General features: G+C 39.3%; 2 protein-coding genes across 2 annotated transcripts; both read right to left on the bottom strand.

Annotated features, from left to right (window-relative positions):
* Positions 1–8,930: 8,930 nt before the first annotated feature.
* LOC120432742 (B-cell receptor CD22-like) lies at positions 8,931–17,445 on the bottom strand. Its single transcript, XM_039617567.1, has 9 exons — positions 17,333–17,445; positions 16,984–17,053; positions 16,474–16,857; positions 14,412–14,700; positions 13,395–13,411; positions 12,728–12,982; positions 10,783–10,867; positions 9,581–9,620; positions 8,931–9,428 (listed from the first exon to the last, which is right to left on the bottom strand). The coding sequence occupies exons 2-9, from the start codon at positions 17,024–17,026 to the stop codon at positions 9,351–9,353; spliced, it is 1,191 nt and encodes a 396-aa protein (XP_039473501.1). The 5' UTR covers positions 17,027–17,053; positions 17,333–17,445; the 3' UTR covers positions 8,931–9,350.
* Positions 17,446–17,960: 515 nt separating this feature from the next.
* LOC120441954 (B-cell receptor CD22-like) lies at positions 17,961–24,434 on the bottom strand. Its single transcript, XM_039617566.1, has 7 exons — positions 24,337–24,434; positions 23,946–24,015; positions 23,430–23,813; positions 20,950–21,255; positions 20,610–20,867; positions 19,894–19,975; positions 17,961–19,781 (listed from the first exon to the last, which is right to left on the bottom strand). Exons 2-7 carry the CDS (start codon positions 23,986–23,988, stop codon positions 19,700–19,702), a joined length of 1,155 nt encoding a protein of 384 aa, XP_039473500.1. The 5' UTR covers positions 23,989–24,015; positions 24,337–24,434; the 3' UTR covers positions 17,961–19,699.
* Positions 24,435–25,338: the final 904 nt, after the last annotated feature.

A 25,338-nucleotide genomic window follows, 5' to 3' on the forward strand; every position in this document is an offset into this window, starting at 1 on the left:
TACATGTACACTATTTGTATTAATAGAGGTTTCACTACTGAGGTTAAAAATGATATATAAGTCACTTAGATCACTTCTAAATGTTAATGTTTGGTTTATTTCAGTGTTTTATTTGTTCCTGAGTAATCCGGTTTGGCTGTGATTACAGTTAAGCTTCATAACATGTTACTCACAGTTAAATTAGGAGGGGATGGCAGTAAAAACTCCGGACCTGTGACATCATCACGTACGCAGGTGTTCCAATTGTACATATCGCGAGTCCGTGCTCGCGTTCTTGGCGGGTACGTACTCACCGAGAACGCGAGTACATACTCGCATACTTGGGCATTGATAAACGGCCAGTGACTCTGGAAAGCTGGTCTTTGGTCCACTCATTCCTGGGAAATTTGAGACTTCCCTGGTGAAGGCACAGGCTCCTCGACACGCAAACAGCTGCAGGAGAGGGAAATCATGTAAATGTATTTGCTCGGGTGTAAATCACCCGGTGATAGTGTTCTAGGGTTAAATGAAATATCTACTTTGCAAGTATTGCAAGTTGCCCCGTTGTCATCCGTTCTCGTAAAGTATAACCAAACTTTTTACCGTTTGAGCCGCCTAGGCGCCCTGCCAGGTAAATGACGCTCCGCAACGTGGTGACGTCATTCGGGGCGACTGGAATCGATAAGGGAATCGTTTGCAAAAATGGCAAACAATCCCAAGGAATTGAAACAGTGGGAACCGGTTCTCAACAAGAACCGGGTTTCGATACCCATCCCTATTTATGGGTGGTGTCTGGAATTATATAAACATGCTGAAGTTTAAAATGGGGGACAAAAATACAAATTTAGAGAAAAAAGAGATTAACTATGAATGAGCTCTATATATGTAAATATGAATACTTAGAAAGGCAGGCGCCTTTCATGATGGTTCCTCTTCTCCCATTTCTTTCTCAGGTTTCTGCTGCCTGAGGTATTCGCTAAGCACGAGGTCAGCTGTGGCCATCTTCCTGATGTATTCATGGATATTTGTATTTTGATCCTGGATGGTGGTTCTGACACTCACCAGTCCTCAGACCCCTTCCTTCCACTTAGTGTACAGTTTCAGGGTGCTGAACTTGGTGCATGCATTATAAAGAGCTTTCTTGTCTTGATACCAGTGGCTTATGTCTCCTCCTTTGGCCACCTGGTTTTTGATGAGTGGTAGGTTCTAGGTATCGATCGCCTGGATTCACTTGTGTGCAATTTTGCCTTCTAGTAGTGCAATCCCCTCATTTCTGACTACTTTCTCTCTCTTTGTTATCATCCAACTACACTTCTCCAGCACAAATGACATTTTGGTGTGATTGCTTAAAGCCTAGCGGTGTGGGTCATTGAATCCATGTCTCGTTTACTCCTGGCAAACAGCTTGATATCATCGATGTGAGAAGGTGGCTAACAATTTCTCCATTCTGTAGTCAGTATCTGTAGCCAGTCATGTTCATGATCTGGCTCAGGGGGTTCAAGCCGTGGTTGCATATTGCCTTTGATTTTGTCACTGCCTTACCTGTCTCCTCTGGCAAATCTGTGATCCTTTCTGTCATTGATAGGTTCTCCAAGTCGACTCTTTTCATCTCTTTGGACAAGCTCCCCTTGGCCTCGGAGACAGCTAAGCTCATGGTGGATCACGTGTTCAAGCTTCACAGCATTAACTCTGAAATCGTCTTGGATTGGGGTCCCCAGTTCGCTTCCCAAGTCTGGAAGATGTTTTGCACCACCCTTTGACCCAACGTCAACCTCAGCTCTGGTTATAATCTGCAATCGAATGGCCAGACAGAGAGGCTCAACCAGGAACTGGAATCGTCCCTCTGCTGCATCACTGCACACAACGTAGTGTAGCCGGATGGGTTACTTTCCACTGCTCTCTCTCTCTCGTTCTCTCGCTCTCTGTTTGTAGCAACGCTAGTTAAGTTAGGTTGAGTGGGAATACACCTGTACTTTAATTGCAGGGTGGTGTCTGCCAGTATAAGGCCATGCAGGCTTTCCTCCCATTCATTCCTCTATTGCCTTGCAGTATTGTCCGCTGACACATTTTCTTCAGGATAAACCAGATGGTTTTGATCAGGCTGCACAACAGTCACAGCGTGGCTGATTCATTTTGATTCCAGCCGCTAAGGAGTAGTAGCTGCATTGCTACCGGCAATTCAGTATCTTCAGTCCTGGGGATTTGCTTGCTGCCTGCCATAGCCTCCGCTCAGAGGTCTGTGTTTCGGCCCAGTTAAGCTGAAGAAACGCCTGTAGCAGCCGCTGCTTTGGGCTGTTACATTCTAAGGCTAGGCGTGCATTGAACGCAACAAGAAATAAGCTAAGCAGCCATTTATTTGCTTCAGCAGTGAGCAATGCCAAAAATAACAAACAAAACTCCCTAATGGTCCTTATGCTTTCCTACACAAAAGAAAACCAACCAAAAGACAATTCACTTACCTAACCTTCTAAACAAAAAACAGGAGAAAATTTAATTAACAAAAATGGCTTCTCACGCCTACCAGGTTGCTGCAGTGAACAATATATACACGGTGAAAAAACCCCCCACAACTGCTACTTTACAAATCTATTTACAAGATCAAGGTTCTAACGCCAGACACACATGCATGAGGTTATACTTGCAAATTAATTGGCAAAGACACTCTACGCAACAGCGAATCAAAAACACAGGCTCTTTGTTGGATGGTGGCGGCTAGGAGAGAGGGGGGCCAGGTGGCTGTTATCTGGTGGTTAAATACTGGAGGTGATCAACCAATTATCCTATCCCAGGACAGGAACAGACTCCACCAAACAACTCATCAGGCACGCCCAGGTGTCCACCCCCTAAGAAAGAAAAGGTAAAAACCCACAGCCATCTTCTGGTGGGAGGAGTCACACATAAAACAAACACTGATAACATTGAATCATAACTGGGCTCATCCTCGAAGGAACTGCTGTCTTGTCTGGTCTTCTCCGGTTTTGTTTTTGTGCTCTCAGCTCACCTTGTTTTATCTACAGTTTTACTTTGTAATATTCATACTTGTGCCCACATAGCCTGTCTGGAGTGATCCTTTGCCCGTGCATTGTGCTGGTTGTTTAGTGATATTTGTACCTGCCCAGCTGATTTACTCCAATCACCACAGAGAGCTATACAGGATTACTCTTTTTTGGGGTGTGCTACAATCAATATCCTACCAGCCATAGCTGGTACAGGCCACAGTTCGTGTGTGTGTGTGTGTGTGTGTGTGTGTGTGTGCGTTTGTGTGCGTTTGTGTGGTTTCTTTTTTTAATTAAATATTGAAATATATATAGTCCTTTGACTGTGCGCAATGCTGGTGTTCGGTGTACTTTAAGGTTTTTGAGGACATACCAGTAGCTGTGGGACCTTCGAAGGTGGATCATTTTCCACACTTCCTTTGTTGTACAGCACCTAGGGTGTAAACTTGATTTTACATGTGATTTTCTTTTAGTCCTCAGCTACTGGTAAGTCCAGTTCAATATATAGTTTTATTTAATTTAGCAAACTGTTACAGAATAGGCTGTACCACAGTCAATTTTTATTGTTTTATTCCTTGTTTTTATTTTTACAAATATAATTAAAGATATATTAATAATCGAGCCAGTCTGCCTCTGTTGTGCATCTTTGAATGTGTGTAATCGTTTTCTGGTTTTAAAAACACTGTATTTCATGGGGGTGAAATTCCCCGAGGTTGCATTGTCATGTTTTACTTTTTGAAATAACCTTATTGACCACTTTGTCAGACTGGCAACCTGGCCCTGATATCTCCCCTGGGTAGAGTATATGCTCACAGTTCACTCACCTCATCCTCCATTGGTCTCTCTCCTTTTGAATGACTTGGGAGGCACTGTCAAAAGCTGTTGGCCATTAGTGTTTTTATGCAGACTGTCTACATGTGTTTTGTGGACTTGGAGAAGGCATTCGACCGTGTCCCTCGGGGTGTCCTGTGGGAGGTGCTGCGGGAGTATGGGGTGTCTGGCCCATTGCTATGGGCCATTCGATCCCTACAACTGATGCAAGAGTTTGGTTCGCATTGCCGGCAATAAGTCGGACTCGTTCCCGGTGGGTGATGGGCTCCGCCAGGGCTGCCCTTTGTCACCGATTCTGTTCATAATTTTTATGGACAGGATTTCTAGGTGCAGCCAAGTGGTGGAGGGCTTTCACTTCGGTGGCCTCAGAATCTCATCTCTGCTTTTCGCGGATGATGTGGTTCTGTTGGCTTCATCGGGTGATGGCCTCCAGCTCGCACTGGAACGGTTCACAGCTGAGTGTGAAGGATGAGGATCAGCACCTCCAAATCTGAGGCAATGGTTCTCAGCCGGAAAAGGGTGGATTGCCCTCTCCGGGTCGGGGATGAGTTCCTGCCCCAAGTGGAGGAGTTCAAGTATCTCAGGGTCTTGTTCGGGAGTGATGGGAGAAGGGAGCCGGAGATCGACAGACGGATTGGTGCTGCGGCTGCAGTGATGCGGACGCTGCACCGGTCCGTCGTGGTGAAGAGGGAGCTGAGTGTAAAAGCGAAGCTCTCAATTTACGATCGATCTCGTCGCCCTACCCTCACCTATGGCCACGAGCTGTGGGTAGTGACTGGAAGAACGAGATCGCAGATACAAGCGGCGGAAATGAGCTTCCTCCGAAGGGTGGCTGGCCTCTCCCTTAGAGATAGGGTGAGAAGTTCAGCCATCCAGGAGGGGCTCAGAGTAGAGCCGCTGCTCCTCCACATCAAAAGGAGCCAGCTGAGGTTGTTAGGGCATCTGATAAGGATGCTTCCATTGTGCCTCCTGGGTGAGGTGTTCCGGGCATGCCCCACCGGGAGGAGGCCCCAGGGCAGACCCAGGACACGCTGGAGAGATTATATCTCTCGGCTGGCCTGGGAACGCCTTGGTGTTCCCCCGGATAAGCTGGGGGAGGTGGCTGGGGAGAGGGAGGTCTGGGCTTCTCTGCTTAGGCTGCTGCCCCCGCGACCCGGCCCCGGATAAAGCGGAAGAAGATGGATGGATGGATGGATGGATGGATGGATGATTACATACATTAGCTCCCAGGTACACTGCAGGACAACACGAATGGCTATCTGGCAAGGACATTCCCCTTAAATCTCTCTTCTACAGGCTATCCCCACGCTACATTGATCCCTATGAAATTGGGGCAGTAATAAGCAGTCAGATTAAAGTTCCCTACGTCCATATGAATCCTGCATGTGTCTCAGGTCAAGCCAGTGCTCCCCAGTCCATTGTAGGAGGGCGAAGTAGGATGAGCACTCAGAGTGCATCAGTTCCACAAAGTACCTGAGCAGGAGCCAAAATAAAGTCCAATTTTGTTGTGAGACTTATTGCCGAGAAATGTTTGAAGTTCAGAAAGGTTACTCTTGGTTTAAAGACTTGAAATTGGACACACACACACACACACACCATTATTCAACATCAGTAGTGACACACACTTATTTCAGTAGCAAGACACCCTTGCACAAAACAGTAAAAAGTGTCAACATTTGCATGCTTTGAATGGTAAAAGCTCCTCCTGGTGGACGAATATAAAAATTAAGAGCAAGTATACCAAAATAAAATCTTAATATAAAGGAATATATTAGATGAGATTAAGATAAATGTGTAAACAAAAATGGCATTTTCAGTGATTTTCAACAGGATATTTTTTGTCATTAAGAATAAATATGTCAGTTTGTGTAAGTTGTGTAAGTTGAAACAGCTTCACCATCATCCATTCTCAATTGAGTTAATGACCACACATGAGCCATGACATATTTATGCTGGCAAATTTGGTATATCAGTATAACAGGCAAAAGAAGACGTTTTTCCTAACAATCACTTCGACAATCCAAATAATATAGTTACTTTCCACAGTTAATGATAAACTTTAAATTTACCCCAAAATCCTAAAATATTGAAGATTCTATTAAATTAAACAGACCAAACTTAAAGTATAATGAAGAGTTGGAGGAATACCTTTATCCACTTCATTATGATACTATAAAAATAACATGCTTTTACTGAAGACTAACAAAAACTTTAATGCTTTGCCACAATTCATGTTTCTTAACTCACTTTCCAGAACTGATCAGTTAAATCAACATTCCACTGACCAATCACATTATAATGCAGGGACAAAACCAACACAGGGATATCAGGTATACCAAAAAACTGCATGAAGAGCAGCTGGCTCTGTCGTCGGGGTTTTGGTTTTCTTTCTAAATTAAGTTATGCTAATATTACCTAACAAGCTGTGTGCTGCCAGAGATTAAAAGCCACCAGCAGGTGGTGCTATTGTTTTTTTTTCGGGTCATAGTTGCAGTAACCAATCAGGACTTGGCAGAGCCAGGATCAGAAAGTAATTCTCACATGTGCCGTCATGGTTGAACAGTCTCTTTGAACCCAACTCTTATCCTTTCTGTGTTACTTCAAAAGGGCAAAGGGGGGGTCCAGAGGGGTTGGAAGGGAAGGAAACAAACTCCACGGTGCAATATATAAGTGTGTGTGTGTGTGTATGTGTGCTCAGTAGCGGCAGGAACTGGGCAGACAGGACAGTGGGAAGAGAGAGAGAACAAAACAAAAACAACATGTGGCCTTAGGTGAGCCGGCCAGAAAGACACAGGGACCATGACCGAAAGTTTATTTTAAAGAACAGTTAAAATTTATAAACTTCTTTTACATTGTTTGTGTTTATAGTGTGTTACCATTGTTTAGAAGGCAAAATATGTAAATGAGTATCTGAAAAGGATATGTTTGTTGATTTCTTTCAGCTTTACTCTGTTTCCAGTTTGAAGGGAACGTCGTAATAGCAGACAACACAACTGACACTTGTCGAAAGGCTATCTGTGTCCTTAGCTGTGCTTGAAACAGTAAGAACAGAACAGTTACAACAAACTTTGTTAACTAGTTTTGTCATGTCAACAAGAGAGGAATATAGATACCCACTGACTATCACACTGCATAATGAAGTCAGTTTTGTCCTTTCTGTTTATATCCTGTAAAAGAGGAAGTCAGTGCTGTTTCTTGAAAGTCTAAAATGTCTCGGTCACTCTGAGAATAAGTTTTCTAATTTCACTCATTCAAAACCTGAAAGCCTAAGGTTACAGAATATAATTACTAACTTCAAGTATGAATGTCACATTGTATCAGCAGTCAATATTTACAAGCTACACTACCACAAGATGCAGGGAGAATACGTAGTACAGATGATTTAGGTCAATTAGTTTTAGTTGCAAAGCTGCTATAGACATGAAATCATGGGCTAATTAAAAAAAATGCAAGAATAATACTGTCCCATGATAGAGGAAGTCAGAAGGGGCTTAAGTCTGCAATTACTCATGCCCAAGCACTTTTTTATTAACGTTGGTTATTCGAAATGTGCATAACATTTTACAGAATACACATCACTCAGTACGAGTATCACATTGTATCTGTAAGCTTTGGATGCACAAGTATTGTGAAGCTGCCTCTACTGTTGCCTCTCAGCCCAACACAACATTTGAGGTCAATAAATACAAAAAGAGAATTTATGTTTCAATTACATGCAAAGCCTGTCATTAAAAATAATAAGTGTGCTTCATCTTCATTTTAGCAGAATTTAAAACATGTAATATGTTCGATAAGAAAAATGCACATAGATAGGAAGCACACAACAAAAATATTTCACAGGAAGTAAACTGCTAGTGTGACATCACTTTAATGCCTCATTTAAAAGAGTTTTTTTTTTTTTTTAGTTCACTGCCATTATCAAACTATATATGGATCGGACACAAACATCCTGATTCTTATCAGGTTCCCTGAGATGAACTACAAAACAACAGTTCTCTGTACAACATTTGTGCGATACATTTCCACACTCATTTCTTCTGCACTGGCTTATTTTAGCCTTGCAAATTTTGAGCTGTTAAAACATCACATCCTGCTGCTGCGTGCTGTCCTGCACTAAGTCTAAACAAGGTCCAGGTTTCTGCTTCAAAAACTAAGTTTCATCATAATGTGCATCTTTATTTTCTGCTGTTTAGGCTGCTTCCTGAAGAGACAGACTCACACCTATCTTGAAATGGAAAGAAGAACTGGAGGAAAACTCTCCTTCACTTGATTTTGATAATATTAGAACAAACAGCTTTTACTGAAGACAGTCACAGAAATCCTCAATGCTTTGCCAATAGAGTAAAATTGAAAAACAGGAAGTTTAATTGCATTTTATGTTTCTTAAGTAATTTACCAGATTTAGCTCAATCAACTAAAACTCATGAACTCTGTGCAACATTATTCTTTTTTGAACTTACACTATTTAAACCTTGCCTTCACTTGATTTCTTTTCTTCATGTAAAAGTCATCCTACAGACTACTGATGCTGCCTAGCTGCATTCTCACCTGCCACCAACTTGCAGTCTCCTGTATTTTTCAGATTGACCTTCTGCATAGTTCACCAGAGTGCACCTTCTGCCACTCGTATATTTAACTCTACATTACATAAGTTGTTATATGTTACATGTCACTCTATGTTTCATATGTTTTGCTTTTACACGGTAAGTGTTTTTCATGTAAATCATGTTTTCATATAAAAGTGAGCATTTAAGTTCCTAAATCTACCTTTGCTTCTGCTACAGTGTGCTATAGTCAGTGTCTTATTGACAACATCTGCAGATATGCAATAATAAATAAAAGTAAACTATAACAAATATGGTACTGAAGTCAGGATCTTTTTGAAACAATATATAATAATCTAAATTCATGGGTGCAATTTATACAATGTAGCAATTTTCTACAAACCCAGTTCTAAAAAACTATGGGGATGCTGTAAGATGTAAATTGAAAACAGAATTAAATGATTTGCAAATCTCATAAGTTTATATTTTATTCACAGCAGAACATAGAACACATATCAAATGGTTAAAGTGAGGAAATGTACTATTTTAAGAGACAGAAAAAGGTCATACTGAGTTTGATGGCAAAACATGTTCCCCCCCAAAAAACAGAGACATTCAGCATTTCCTGTTCTTTTAACAGCAGTCAGTAAAACTCGGGGAACAGAGGAGAGCATTGGCGTAACTTTTTGCAAAAGAATGTTGTCCCAGTCTTGTCTCATACGGTTCAACAGTGTTCGGTTTGTCATATTTTTGGTTTCAAAATGTGCCAAATGTTTCCAGGTGGTTAAAGGTCTGGACTGCAGGCAGACCAGTGCAGCACCCAGATTCTTTTACTATGAGTTCAAGCAGGTGTAATAGATACATTATGTGATTCATCTTGCTGTAATATGTATCAGCAGTGATGGTGCCTTTCCAGATGTGCAGCCTGCCAATTACATAGGTACCGACACAACCCGATTAGCTGTCTGTATTACACTGTTGCCTACTTGCTGTCCTACATTCAGTCTAAAGAAGGTCTCTGGTTGGAGAAGAAAATCTCTTCATAATGGCCGTCCTCATTTTCTTGAAGACACAGATTCTGTAAAATAAAACGCACCAAACTTGAAATGTTATGAAGAGCTTGAGGATACAATAAGGTGACACTAACATCTACATCTAAAATCTGCTTTTGAGCACAGTCACGCTAAGCCTTCATTTTATGAGTGCACAAACTACAATCATCAAACCTACCTGTGCCTGATGTGAAGCTTGACGTGTTGATTTTAGTCGCCTAGAAGTTACAGAGATGTAGTCTTTAATCATCAGTAATAATGATAATAATAATAATAATAATTATAATTATAATAATAATAATAATAATAATAATGATGATGTCTTGAGCAATCTACCTGAAACATTTCCTACAAGCTTAGTTGAACAGGTCAGTCCAGAATGCATCGCAGCAACACAGTCATGGCAAAATAAATGCTTACGTCTTTACACGCTTCAAAATATGTTTTGAATCTTGTGGAATTAATTAACTACATAACTTAGAAACTCACGAAGGGAACTTCAGACACGCAGGAACACTAAAATGTATCATATCATCATTTGCATTGTTACGGGTCCGAAATTGAGGACGAGAGTAAAACAATGATGGTCCAGAAGAGGTCGATCAAACAATTGATTTTTAATGAATACAAGCAGCGTGGGGAGACGTACACTGGAAACCATCAGTTGTAAATCCCCACCCAAAAATACACTTCAGATTGCTTTTATAACATCAGGGTATTATAACGCCCCCTCATGCGTTTACAAGCACATAATTTGCATCTTAAGAACATTGTTTGCCTCTTCTATAGACAATGATCTATTCTAAGAGATAAATGCAGACACAGAAGTTCCCCTTTCTGGCATCCATCCAAATATGGTGATGATCTCAGGCCTTTGAGGTCCCCATGGACTTGTCCTCCTCTTTGCGTCACCTGTTGCTAGGCAAACTCAAATGCAACAAGAAGCTGAATCCATTCAGGCCTTCACTCAAGCCTGCTTCCTGATTATATGTATTATTACAAATGCTTGTTATGTGGTTTAATGCAATGTTAATTAATACAATGATAATGCCAATAATAAGTATAGGTAGCAGTAAAATATTCCTTATTCCACAGCATGAAAAAATGTTTCTATTTTGTGGAATATTTGAGCATCTTATGATAAAATCTGAAGAAAATTCACATCTGTAGCTTTGTTTTCCCAGTGATACAAAAACTGAAATACTGAAGCTATAAACTTAAAAATATACCTCAACACTTCCACTGGTTTTAGTTCATGTTCAGTCAAAATGAAACAACTGACAGTTTCAAGCAATATCACAAGATAAAGAAAAGTGAGACAAAATTCGATATTGCATGGATGGAATAAATCTGGACTGGACATTGATCTGAGAGTCTTACCAAAACACAAAAACCATACAGGTGAGTACGATGATCCCAGTGATCCCTCCTACAGCAGCCCCCCATGATAAAGGCTGATGTGTTCCTGCAGATATAAAAAGGTTAGTGACAAATGCACTTTGATAAATATCATGTTTGTCACTGAGTGTTCAGGCTTATATGAAGGTAACTTCAAATGTTCAAGTTGCTGTGCATGGTTTAATCTACTTACATTCAATCAAATGTTAAGAGAGTGAAAGCTTTCCTATTAACTTAATGAGCTCAATCAATAATTTCATGTCTTATTTTAAACAGGATCATATTCAATGTTGAGGCCACAAACTTTGTGGTGATAAGGTTGTGTCTGCATGGTGTTGTATGTCTATTCCAGGGATTTGGGTTCATGTGGGAGGTTTTAATGAATGAGTGGGAAATATATTCACCTGGTTACCGGTCTGGCAACATGGAGAACGGGTGGGTAGGGATACTGTATTTTTTTTGCTGACTGTGTTCGTTTGTGTATGTCAAATGCCTTGCCTTCTTTAGATTGCCCTCAAGTAGCTTGCACGTGCTTGCACTTTACTGCAATGTGGATGGATGACTGAAATATGGAATAAATGCTCAATGGAAAATGAATGGAAGCTGGAGTGTTTGCTGGTCTATTTAAGAATGAGTCAGCAAAGCAGTTCTCCCTACTTCATCCTCTGAGTGGCCTAATTGATATCAAGTCACTTCATTCAGTTCAATAGAAAATAAAGCATTCTATGCATTAGGGCAATGCATGCAGCCTGAACAAGACAAGCAAGCAGTTGATACTAATGTATTATAGTCACATTATTTCTTCTGTTTGAGCTTGAATTTTCTGAGGATGACTTAAAGCTCTTGGACCCTGCTGACAGTGCTTTCATTTCGGTACATATGGATGCATTCCCATTAGAGCAGGGTGACATGACCAAAAATATTTATCACGATATACATTTGAAAATTTGCAATAACGATATAACTGACGATATAATTGACACTAGACAAAATACTTTACAACTCCACAACTTTTTTAGTGCAAAAAACCCCATCAATGTATTTTCACTTAAACAAGCAGCTGTTTTTTATGTGCATTAAAGTTATATAAAAATGTAACAGTGCAAATTCCTTGCTGACAGTTTAACCAAAAGGCATTTCCAGTGGAAATTGGCCGACATATCCTCAGCAAAACCATGTATAATATCCACAAAACTTAAAAAGAGGTTATACACACACAATACGGTAATATTATGTTGAAGCACAGTACGTATCACTCCACGAGGCTTCTGCCTACGATAGCCGTAATGCTCCGACAATCCACCAAGCGGTGTGGCTTCGTAGCTTAGCAAAGTTGTACTAAAACATTTGACAGATTTTCGTGTGTACCACATAAAATTGTTTCGAGGTCAGTAAACACAACCAGAATTCATACATAAGGCACACGGGATTATAAGGGACACTGTTGATTTTCAGAAAAATCATGGATTGATTTTAAGTGTGCCGTATTTTCCAAACAACACGGTAATAACGACGGCCCGCTAGCATGCTCTACCAAAAATAGTGCTTTGTTGTGTATCTGACGGACGAAAGCTAAACCAGTTCAACACCACTGAAGTTGCAGCATTTTTACAAACCAATTCTGGTTCATCCGTTTCATTTAACGATCCACTTTCGCTCTTCTCATTCTGCGTCGCCGCCATGTGCGTATGTAAACATAGGCACTGCGCATGCGCGTTTTACCCATATTCTATCGCGATATTTCATTTTCCTATTGTTGCCCAAAACTACACCGGTATTACCGTGAACGGTATGATATGGCCCAGCCCTGGTTCCCATTATTCTCACCAAACTTTCTTCAACAAATTCAAACCTCTTAATCACAATTCTGCATACAGTTTATTAATATTAATAAATGATTGATTCTTGTGCTGCTGTCTGCATTTACCTGTTGGATGAATCTCTGCTGATGTCTGATTACCCAGATCATTAGTGGCCACACAGTAATAAACTCCTCCATCTGTTACATTGAAGCTGTAAATCTCTCCCTCAGATACTTTCACAGCTCCATCTCTGCTCTTCTTGAACCAGGTGAAGCTGCTGACTGGAGGTTTGGCTCTGCTGGAGCAGGTCAGCTTCACCCAGCTGCCTGCTGACACCAAACCTGATGGACTGATGGATGCTGAGGTGTCTTTAGGAGCATCTGGAGAAAAAGATGTGAATTAGATAAATATTTTACATTATAGTAGTCAGCTGGGTATTGTGCATTGCTATGACATGATTTCTCTGCACCTCCTTCTGCAGATGGAGATGAAAACTTGCAGCAGAGTTAAAATTTGTTATCTCTGCTGCCACAAGGACAGACACAGAAAATCTTTACCACCACCAGGGCTAATTTTAAGCTCCCTTTTGTATCACATTTAGACTTTTATTTATAGAATTAGTTTCACATTTTGATTTCTGTAACACAAACATTACAGGATAAATTAAGCATTTTTTTTCTTCATTTTTTTAAAACAATTTTATGTACAACTGTGAATAAAAATTACTTATAAATTATATCCCATAAATCATGATGAGCTGGCAGGTTCAACAACAAACTCTGATTGTCTTACATGAAACACTGAGAGTCCCCTTAATGTGGAGTCCATCCACATTAAGGGGACGGCTGTGGAGCATGTGAGCAGCTTCAAGTTCCTGGGAGTCCACATCTCCGAGGATCTCATCTGGATGACCAACTGCTCCAAGCCGGTCAAGAAGGCTCACCAGCGCCTCTTCTTCTTGAGGACTCTGAGGAAGAACCACCTGTCCTCAGACATCCTGGTGAACTTCTACCGCTGCACCATCGAGAGCATCCTGACCAACTGTATAACAGTCTGGTGCGGAACTGCTCTGCCTCGGACCGGAAGGCGTTGCAGAGGGTCGTGAAAACTGCCCAGCGCATCGCCAGAGCACCACTTCCTGCCATAAAGGACATCTACAGGAAGCGGTGTCTGAAAAGGGCTAGGAAAATCATCAGAGACCCCAGTCACCCATCACATAGACTCTTCACCCTCCTGCCCTCTGGGAGGCGCTACAGGAGCCTCCGGACTAAGACCACCAGGTACCGGAACAGCTTCTTCCCCACAGCTGTCAGACTCCTGAACTCTGCCTCCTGACATCTGACCCACGTTAAACTCATGGACTGAACATACACACACCCACAACCACTAGCACTTTACCACTACTGTATAGTTCTGTGTAGATAATCATTCTGTACATACGATAATTTTTAATCCCACAACTGTTTATAACTTACATAGTTCACATTCTGTATAACTGTATATCTCAGATTTCTGTATAGTTTTTATTTCATATTTATATCCTGTTCATAGCCTGTACATAGCTTGTACTCACTACAGCCTGTACATACTTATAGAATATTCATAACATACTTCACACTGTGTACATTATAACATACCATAATAGACCCATTTCTGTAATATACTTACACATCTCTATTATTGCTAATTTATATTGTAATATATCTATATCACGACTAAAGCACTTTCTGGATGGATGCAAACTGCATTTCGTTGCCCTGTACCTGTGACATGTGCAATGACAATAAAGTTGAATTCTAATTCTAATTCTCTTCTGTCTCTGCTGTCTTGGTGTGTTTTCCTTGGTTCACAGGATATCTGGCAGAGCAGCTGATCTTCTTTCCATCATGTGTGTCTGACAGAGTGATGGTCTGCTGGATTTTAGTTGTAAAGCTTCCATCTGTGTTTTCCTCTGTTTTGTTGTGAGAGTCTTGTGTGAGATTCCAGGTGAGTTGAGGAGGGGAGTGTGGACAGGGAGTGAGAGCTGAGCAGGTTATAGTGACAGACTCCTTCTCCTTCAGATCACCTGGGATTGTAATATTGGGCCTCCAAGGAGAATCTGTGGTTTTAAAGATGTTGCAAATACTGTTACGGTCCTGAGTCTGTGGACTCAGTGTTTTTCTGTTTGTATTAGTTTTCCTTGATTTCATGATGTGTTTTGATTTCTGTTGTTAGTATCCCTAGTTCCTTGGCATTTCTTGTGTTCTAGTTCTTAGGTTGTGGTTCTGTTACTTCTGTTCAGTTTCCTGTTTTACTTTGAAAGTCTGTGTACTATGTCAGTGTGTTGAGTTTTGCCTCCCCTTGTCTTGTGATGTCTGATGAGTCCCAGCTGTGCTCTCCTCCTGTTTCACATTCCCTAATTACCTCAGTATGTATTTAAGCCCTGTGTTTTTCCCTGCCTGTTGTTGCGTCCTCCACGTTTGTTGTGTGTGTATTCATTGTCGTCTACCGTCAGCATTTCCAGTTTAGTTAGTTTAAGTTGTTGTTTATGTATTGCCAAGCGTGGCCTCACCAGCAAATAAAGCTGCCGTTTAAGTTCATGTTTTGTCTCCGAGTCCTGCACGTGGGTCCAGCCACTGACAGCCACACAACTCACCGTGACAAATACATAAAGATAAATACAGTGTATAATACACTGTACTTGTCTAATGTAAAATCATTTGTTCTGTTAACAATTTATTTAAACTCTACACTTATCACACTCTAATCCAGTATACTGCATTGCACTGCACACTTCACTTTACACGGTGATTATGAACCACTCTGTTGTCACATGTTTGCTGGTGCATTGTTTTTGTTTTGATTTTCAAATATTTTTACGATATGTATCATCATTTGTATTTTACTTTATTGAGTTGATTTTGATTTCAGATTACTTTTTATCTCATAAAGGTATTTGTTTTGTCATCTTTTCATATCTTACAAATAAGTTTAATTATTAACTGTGTAAGACCCAACCCATCAAAAAATAGCCAGAAAATTCAGATTTTTTTGGAAATGAGATGTTTATTAACCCTTATAATAAAATCCACATTTTTTTTTTGCTATATCATGTGGCGTATGATTAAGTTTTATTATATATTTATTATGTTTGTTTCGTATTGCATACACTGTTATGCAATACTGTTTCTTAAAACCAAAGAACCTGTTAAAGCCTGTTAAAGCAGGAGAGTTTTAAAGAGTTTTGTCCATAACGTTTTGAAATTATGGCAAATATTGATCATGTTGATGAGATAGAGGTTATGATACAAAGGGCATCATAGGGTTAACATGCATGGATATAAAAGGAGTGAAGCCTGTCAGTAGTAAATATGTGAATGAAATGGACAGTTTAAACCAAATTGGCAGAAGTTGTAAAAATCTTAAAATCATTGTTGAATGACTGTGATCCTCATGCCCTCAGGTCAAGCTGCACTGAACACAGACAGTTCTGTCAAAAGAATCACTGGATGAGCTCAGGAACACTTCTGAAAGCCAACAGTAGAGCTGGATGCAGAAATGGAAGTTAAAAGTCCATTCCTGCTCTGAACACATTTATCACGAAGTGAGATGGAGATAAAAACTGGCTTTAAACTAGTCTGTGTTCTGTACGGACCTGTCACACACTGAAACTGTTTTCAAAATGTTATGAAACAATAAAAACTATGATACATACTGACTGCTTTGGAAAGACTTCTGTACAGTTAAGAAATAAAATGTAAATCAGGAAAATCAATGTGACTGTATTGAAACTTTTAGGCTGAAAAAAGATATTTTAGAATACAGAAAAGTATTTGAATGTGGTTTAGTGTCATTTTGTTATTATACATTACTTAAAAAAAAAATAACTCACCTCTGACTGTTATTTGAAGAGGATCACAAGCAGCAGTCGCCTTGAATGTTTCACTCTCTACTCTGAAGAAGTATGTGTCTGTGTAGTTTGTGGTTAAATTAGTAAACAGAGTGGTGCAGTCTCTCTGACTCAGGTTCCCAGTAATACTCATTGGATAGATGCTAACTGCTCCATTACTGTTGAAGATCACATTGTTTTTGATTTTGTTAATATCAGAATTGTTTTTAATCCACACTCCAAATGTTTTTCTTGTGCTGTCAAATTTCTGTTCTTCTTTGGGTCTGAAGCTACATGGGATTTGCAAACAAGATCCACTCAGTGCTTCCAGCTTCTTTGATGCAGTTATAAAGAGTGCTGCATCATCAGGACAATCAGCCAAAGCAGCTGTAAATACAGTGTCATGATTAGTAAACTGTTGACTCTATCTTCACTGACCTTTCAGGTTTTGTTTGTTAAAGTTCAGATTGTAAAATGACTCCATGTCTGTGAATGACTGAACAAACAGCTCACCTGGAACAAAGAGGACAATCTGCAACATGCCGACTGTCACCATGTTCACACACAGGAACTTGTTGAAACCCTGAATTACAAACACACATCAGATATTTAATCACTTGAATTATGGATTTTAAAGAGATTATTCATTATTCTTTAAATAAATATATAATCCAGACTTCCTCTGTGCAATATGAGCTGTCATCATAAGGAACCATTATTAACAACATCTGACATGTGAAATGAGTGAAACTAAATCACCAGGAAAGAAAATGACATAAATGTATCTGTCAGTGCACTAAAAGAAGAATCACAAAATAAAAGCTTTAGTTTCATTAAATAAAAGCATCAAATGTTTCCTTACCAAACAAGTCCCAGTTTAGTCTCACAGTTTTAGAGCGAAATGAAGCAAAATTACAATAAACCCTGTAAACTAGTGGTCAGCATATGAGAAAGAAGCAAGCACTGAGATATCCACTGACTAAACCACACGATGCACTCATTTGTGTCCTTCCTGCTTAAAAGGTGAAACAGGGGATATGACATGTCAATCTATTTTTAACGTCTGAACTCACATTCACAACCTAAAAGATTTTTTTCAACTTCACTCCTTCAGAGCCTGCAAACTTAACCTTAGTTAAAATATTTTTTAAAAATCCCAGTATGAACGTCACTTATTATGAGGAGTTATCTATTACAAGCTGTTAGGGTCATCGTAAAAATTTATATTCAAGTACTAATTAATACTAAAAAAAACTGATTAGTAATAAACTCTGAAACTCTTTATCAGTTTATTTACCTTTGCAAAGAAATCAGCAACAGTACAGACAGCATGACCACAGTCTGCATGCCCTCTGACACACAGAGAGATTGAAAGCCCAGAATATTTACAGAGAGAAGGTATCTACCTGCCACGATCACAGAGTACATTTAGAACATTTATACAACAGAAAACTCATCAACAATTGCTTTAAAGATTACATGGAGACACAATAAGACAATTTAGAGAATTTCATTCTGTAAAGTCAGCTTTAGACAGAGAAGAAGAAGAATCTTAAAAATTTCATTAATCATCTAAATTAAAACTTAATATGATGATTAACATAGACTATTAGACCCATGAAGTGAATCACTGACATCTGAAAAATGTGTTGATACAGCTCCTGAATTCTCATTAAAGATACAAGACTGAACAGTTTGTTTCTGGGAAGAAAACACTAACTGAAAAACTGTGTCAATAATACAAATGTGTGGCCAGGTGCTATATCAGACATATGTCATGATCGGCTGTGTGCAGGCAGGAAGAGGACCCAAAATGTAGAAATCACAACACACGGGAATAACTCAAAATGCAGCTTTATTGCTGACACACAGAAATCATACAGGACTAAAGTAAACTGGAGAATAAAAACTAAACTTCACCAAGAGGCAAACAAGGAAGCATGAGGGAGGACACAACACTGACATAGAGAAACACAGGGCTTAAATACACTGGGGAATAACCAAGGGAATGAGACACAGAAGGAGAGCACAGCTGGGATAAATCAGACATGACGAGACCAAAGGGAAGCAAAACTCAATACATTCACCAAAAACACAGACTTTCAAAGTAAAACAGGAAACGTAACACTGAGACGCGGACTTGACTAGGGGATACAGCTGACAGGGGAGACAGAGCAACTAAGAAACACAGAGACCAAACATAAGGGAGGCACAGAGAACACTAAACACTGGGTCAATGGCCCAGGACCGTGACAACATATGCAGGGAGGTTATGGATAAGATGGGAGTAAAATCACGATCATGGGGTGCTCGCTGTTATGTGTGGGACCATTACCATCCTGCACTATCATCAGTGTTTAAATCACAATTACCAACAAAAGGGAATTGGTCAAATTTGACAATATATGAAAACAGATGACAGAATTAATTCAGGAAGTCATCACAGGATTTAGGAGGTTGGTGGAAAATAATACACCAAAATAGATTTTCATACTTGGATTGGAAGGGATGATATGAGCTCAGAGTAAATGGGTGACAACTTAAGTTGCACTTGTAAATCACTGATATTCCCCCACCACAGCCTGAGCACCTCGGGGGATTCAAATCTTTGTAATTGTTTTGGCAAAGTTCCACAAAGGGGGCAGTAGTTATCAGTGGAAAAGCTGTTTAGAGGCCAGACTTCAACGGATAGTCGGGTCTGCAGAGAGGATCTTCCCTCCATCCAGGACCTGTACAAGACCAGGATAAAGAAACAGGTGGAAACATCACTGCAGACGCCTCACATCCCAGAAATAACTGTTCAAACTGCTGCCTTCAGGCAGGTGCTACAGACCACTGTTTCTTAAGACTTTCTGTAACTTCTTCCTTGTTTGTGTGCACAAACTTGGCCAAATAAAGATGAGTCTGATTCTGAATCTAATACTAATGTTAGGAAAACAGCTGAAACTGTAAGAGAGTGGAAACTGCCAGGATTGTCCAAGCATCATGCTGCAGCAGTCTTACATAAGTGTAGGATTAGATCAGTGTTCATGGATAAAATGCTTGACCTTAGAGTGAAGCAGGTCCTATTTAAAATGTTCAGTCCAGTTGAGGAGCGGCATGAACTTGTCCACAAAGGAAATGTCTCAATTCCTGCAACATCATCTCTACTCTCAAACCAAAAGTGTTGAAGATCACTGCAGTGAATTTAGAGATATTTTGAGGTGGAGTTTGTCCTCCTGCAGAAGCTTCAGTTGATGTGTTGTGATGTGACTCTGCTCATCTGACAGATTTCAGTTTCTGGACTGTTGGAGTGTCTGGATCTGAACCAGCTGAAGGAAAAAATAAAAAAAAGAATATAAGAAAAAATGAATTATTTTATTTTACTAAAAATGAGTTCGTTTGTGGTTTCACATGAGTGTATCACAGAAACATTTGTCTCACCACACAAAAACCATCAGTGTGCTCACGAGCATTATGATTCCCACAGTCTTCACTATAGTGTAGACACCAACCAGGTTTCCACCTTTAATGCAACAAAATTTGAGATTGATTAAAACAGTATGTGACAGAATTAACATTTAAGAGTAAATAAGACCATTTAAGGGGGAAAATAGTTTTTAAGTCTAACACATGAACAACCACAGATTGTAGGATGAAATAAATTTTTGAACTTCATAAAACAAATTCAGTCTCAGTTAAACACACTTCTGTTTCTACTTTCTTCTGAGATATATCACAAAAAATTGAATAATCAAAAAAATTAAAAAAAGAAAAGAAAATGCTGCACCACGGTGGCACATCGGTTACAAGAAGGTCCTAAGTTCAATTCCACTACCAGGTGAGGCCCTTTCTGTGTGGTGTTTGCATGCTCTCCCTGTGTTTGTATGGGTTCTCTCCCCGGGTTCTTCCGGCTTCCTCCCACATTCCAAACACATGCAGTTAGTGGGGTTGGGTTAATTGGTAACTATTTATTGCCCATAGCTGTGAATGTGAGTGTGTGAATGATTGTCTGTCTGTATGTGTTAGCCCTGCAACAGACTCATGACCTGTCCAGGGTGTACCCTGCCTCTCACCCTAAGACAGCTGAAATAGACTCCAGCTGCCTGCTAACTGGAGAATTGAAAAGAAAAGAAAACAAATCTGCTGAGTAACGTTACCTTCAGTCACATTAATCTCTGCTGATGTCTGATTACCCAGATCATTAGTGGCCACACAGTAATAAACTCCTCCATCTGTTACATTGAAGCTGTAAATCTCTCCTTCAGATACTTTCACAGCTCCATCTCTGCTCTTCTTGAACCAGGTGAAGCTGCTGACTGGAGGTTTGGCTCTGCTGGAGCAGGTCAGGTTCACCCAGCTGCCTGCTGACACCAAACCTGATGGCCTGATGGATGCTGAGGTGTCTTTAGGAGCATCTGGGGAAAAAAACAAAGACATATCACACAAATCATGTTGTCCTATAGGATTCAGTTCAACAACAAACTCTGATTGTCTTACATGAAACACTGAGAGTCTCTTCTGTCTCTGCTGTCTTGGTGTCTTTTCCTTGGTTCACAGGATATCTGGCAGAGCAGCTGATCTTCTTTCCATCATGTGTGTCTGACAGAGTGATGGTCTGCTGGATTTTAGTTGTAAAGCTTCCATCTGTGTTTTCCTCTATTTTGTTGTGAGAGTCTTGTTGGAGATTCCAGGTGAGTTGAGGAGGGGAGTGTGGACAGGGAGTGAGAGCTGAGCAGGTTATAGTGACAGACTCCTTCTCCTTCAGATCACCTGGGATTGTAATATTGGGCCTCCAAGGAGAATCTGTGTTTTTTACAAACACAGTTTTTATACAAATAAATGAAGTCAATATTTGGATTTTAATAATAACATTGAGTGCTGATTATCAAATGACATCATTAAAGCTCCTAAATGCTGAACACTCAGAGGTAGTTTTGCATAATTTGGCAGGTTTGATGTCTGTGAACATATTTTATCAACTCAACATCATCACAAAGATGATACAGATACAGTTGTGGATATATTTGTGCAATTTCTGGTGTTTAGTTATGTGACGTATTTTCTGTTTTATATTTGTGTTTGGGTTTGCATTTATGTTTCATTATTCCAGTTTGGAGTTTTATGTTTGAGCCTTTGAATACAGGTTTTGATTTCTGTCTTTTTCTTAAATGTTCTTGTTTTTATCGGTATGATTTTAGATTCATGATTGTTAATTTTACCCCATCGTTATGCTACTGAGGAGTGTTTCATCCAGGATTTTGCTTCATGTTTTGATGTTTTATGTTTTTAGTTGTAGTTTTCTGTGTCTGTTCATCCCTCTGTCTCTTCTCTCTCTTTGTGCCTGTTCCACATCTTGGTCAGGTCAGGTATCATCCTTCTTGTGTCTGTGTTTTGCATTTGTCTCCTGTTTTATTTGGTTTTCTATCAGTTTTTGTGTTAGTTTAATTTTCTGTTCCATGATTGATGTTTTCAGTTTTTTTTACCTTTTTCTTCTTTGAGTCTGCAGACTGGAATGTGCTTTGTGGCAAGAATATTAACAATTTGAATGTTAATGTGTTGATTGTTGTGCCAAGTGCAGTGTACTTTGCCCTAGTCTGCTGGAGAAGCAGCATTGGTGTCACGGTTTGTGAGGCAGACTGTGTGGAGATGAGAGATGGACCCAGAATGCAGGAACTGGCTTATAGTGAGAGAGCTTTATTCCAAATGGTGAGAAACACAAACAGAAGCGGAGATGTCCAGGACAGAACTAAGAGCAATCTAAACTGGGATAACTAACAAAACAAAACCCGAAATTATGAAACGCAGCAAGCAAACAGGGGATGTCAGGCAGAGACAACACGGAGGAAGAATACGCAGACAGAAGGATGATGAGCACAGGGGAACACACACTAATATACACAGAGGGAAATGAGGAAACTGCACACAGGAGGGAGACACTGCTTAACCTAATAAACATGATGAGACAGGGAGGACGCAAAACTGAATACACTGACATCAGACACAGACCTTCAAAGTAAAACAGGAAACTCAACACACATGTAGAGACAGGCTCAGAGACAAGGGCTTTACACAGAGACCAGAGTGAGCTGGAACACAAGACGCACAGGACCGAAACCTGAGAACTAGTAAATCTTAACGGAATACATAACCACTTAAACAAGAACATAAGATATTAATGATAATAATAAAATTACTAATAATAATAATAATTAGTAACTGAACTGATGAACAGAGCTGAGAAAATTTAAAACTAAATCTCTTTATTTTTACCAAGAGACTCATTTCATAGGCTCAGGAACACTTTTGAAAATCATTGGTACGACTAGATGCAAAAACTGGAAGTTAAAACACTACAATGAAAATAAAAATATAAAAACAAACATTGATGCTTCCTCTGTGTGAACTTATTTAACATGATTTGAGGCAAAGATTATTAAAAAGATTATTAAAAGATTAAAACTGATTTTAATCTGACAGATAAAAAGTAAAAATGTTTTTGAAAATAGTGAAAACTGCATCCATCTGGCTTTTTATGTTTGGTAAAAGAGTCCAAGTGTTAAACTGGCCTGTCTGTAGTACAGACCTGTCACACACTAAAAATATCATTTGCACATTATCAAACAGTGATCTGTCAGTCGTGTTAAAACATGAACAAGAGCCTGACCCACAAAAAACAAAAAAAGGTGTTAGTTTAATCTTTTCTATGGTATTTCTGAGCTGAACAGAAATGAATTGAGATTGTAAATGATTTGAAAAACACTTCATTTTGTTTTTATTTAAATTTTACACCAAGACTTTTCTGGAAGAATTCCATACAGTAAAGAAATAAACTGTAAGTAAGTAAGTAAGTCGGGACAATCACTGTGACTGTAGTGTTACTTTTACCTTCAAGAGATATTTTTGACAAAGAATAGAGAACAACTGTCTGAATGTGAATTATTGTCTATTTGTTATTAAACTTATTAAAAATAACTCACCTCTGACTGTTATTTGAAGAGGATCACAAGCAGCTGTTGACTTCAATGTTTCACTCTCTACTCTGAAGAAGTATGTGTCTGTGTAGTTTGTGGTTAAATTAGAAAACAGAGTGGTGCAGTCTCTCTGACTCAGGTTCCCAGTAATACTCATTGGATAGATGCTAACTGCTCCATTACTGTTGAAGATCACATTGTTTTTGATTTTGGTAATATCAGAATTGTTTTTAATCCACACTCCAAAGGTTTTTCTTGTGCTGTTAAATCTCTGTTCTTCTTTGGGTCTGAAGCTACATGGGATTTGCAAACAAGATCCACTCAGTGCTTCCAGCTTCTTTGATGCAGTTATAAAGAGTGCTGCATCATCAGGACAATCAGCCAAAGCAGCTGTAAATACAGTGTCATGATTAGTAAACTGTTGACTCTATCTTCACTGACCTTTCAGATTTTGTTTGTTAGTAAAATGTAAAATGTTGTAAAATGACTCCATGTCTGTGAATGACTGAACAAACAGCTCACCTGGAACAAAGAGGACAATCAGCAACATGCCGACTGTCACCATGTTCACACACAGGAACTTGTTGAAACCCTGAATTACAAACACACATCAGATATTTAGTCATTTGAATTATGGATTTTGAAGAGATTATTCATTATTTTTTAAACAAATATATAATCCAGACTTCCTCTGTGCAATACCAGCTGTCATTCTTTCATAAGGAACCATTATTAACAACATCTGACATATGAAATATGAAAACAGTAACAATACTACAGAGTTTGTTTTTGTGAGTAAAACTAAATCACCAGGAAAGAAAATGACATAAATGTATCTGTCAGTGCACTAAAAGAAGAATCACAAAATGAAAGTTTTAGTTTCATTAAATAAAAACATAAAATGTTTCCTTACCAAACAAGTCCCAGTTTAGTCTCACAGTTTTAGAGTGAAATGAAGCAAAATTACAATAAACCCTGTAAACTAGTTATTATCATATCAGAGAGAAGCAAGCACTGAGATACTCACTGATTAACATCTGCATACTAAACTCATTTGTGTCCTTCCTGCTTCTAATCTGCTAAAAGAGGAAGTGGATTAGTTCTCTTTCTTAAACCTGTAACATGAAGTTTGCCATATTTGACATGAAATTTTGTGAGTTGTGAGACTTCTTCATCACCAGTGTGATTTTTTTTTCTGTAATTTAGTTGCCCAAAATATTTTATAGGAATATGTTGCAACAACAACGTAGCAAATATTAAAACTCATATTTACAAAATAATATAGATTTATTTTTAATTAACTCCATTAAATTTGGCAGTTGTTTCATGTTTCAGGCTTTACAGGTTTAAAACTGTAAACTCACACTCAGAGATTTCTTTTTTTACCTTCACTCCTTCAAAGCCTGTAAGTTTAACTTTAGTGAATATATTTTCAAACTCCCAATATGAAAGTCACTTTATATCAGCAGTTATCTGTTACAAGTTATTAGGGTTGCATTAAAAAATATTAAGGGACTAATTAATGCTAAAAATTTAAGTAGTTAAAACTGAGCAAGCCTGTGTCACGTGTTTCAGCCTCCCTGCACTTCCTCTTTACAGCTGTGCCATTCAGTGAACCGCTGGATTCAAGAAAGCAGGAAAAGTAACACGAGCACGCCCTCTGCTGGCTACAGCAAATCTCAAAGATTTGTTCAGCATCGATGAAGCTCCAGGTTAATAAGAGGAGCAACAGGTGGTGCTGTGTGGTGGCGCCATCCACTCATAGCAACAAGGTCCTGGGTTTGAATCCAGACTGGAGCATTTCTGTGTGTGAGTTCTCACACTCTCTGGGCTTTGTTAGGTTAGTTACTCTGAAGTGAGTGTAAATGGTTTTCTGTGTTAGTCCTGTTACAGACTGGTGACCTGTCCATGGTGT

The sequence above is a fragment of the Oreochromis aureus genome, linkage group 9 (assembly GCF_013358895.1).
Source record: "Oreochromis aureus strain Israel breed Guangdong linkage group 9, ZZ_aureus, whole genome shotgun sequence".
In the NCBI taxonomy this organism is placed as follows: domain Eukaryota; kingdom Metazoa; phylum Chordata; class Actinopteri; order Cichliformes; family Cichlidae; genus Oreochromis; species Oreochromis aureus.

Coding starts and splice junctions, on each gene's coding strand:
- LOC120432742 (XM_039617567.1), bottom strand. CDS start 17,026: ATGGTGACAGTCGGCATGTTGCAGATTGTCCTCTTTGTTCCAG. Junction 16,858..16,983: donor GATTGTCCTCTTTGTTCCAG/GTGAGCTGTTTG, acceptor CTGTATTTACAG/CTGCTTTGGCTGATTGTCCT. Junction 9,621..10,782: donor TGTATGGTTTTTGTGTTTTG/GTAAGACTCTCA, acceptor TGTAACTTCTAG/GCGACTAAAATCAACACGTC.
- LOC120441954 (XM_039617566.1), bottom strand. CDS start 23,988: ATGGTGACAGTCGGCATGTTGCTGATTGTCCTCTTTGTTCCAG. Junction 23,814..23,945: donor GATTGTCCTCTTTGTTCCAG/GTGAGCTGTTTG, acceptor CTGTATTTACAG/CTGCTTTGGCTGATTGTCCT. Junction 19,976..20,609: donor AGAGATTAATGTGACTGAAG/GTAACGTTACTC, acceptor GTTGCATTAAAG/GTGGAAACCTGGTTGGTGTC.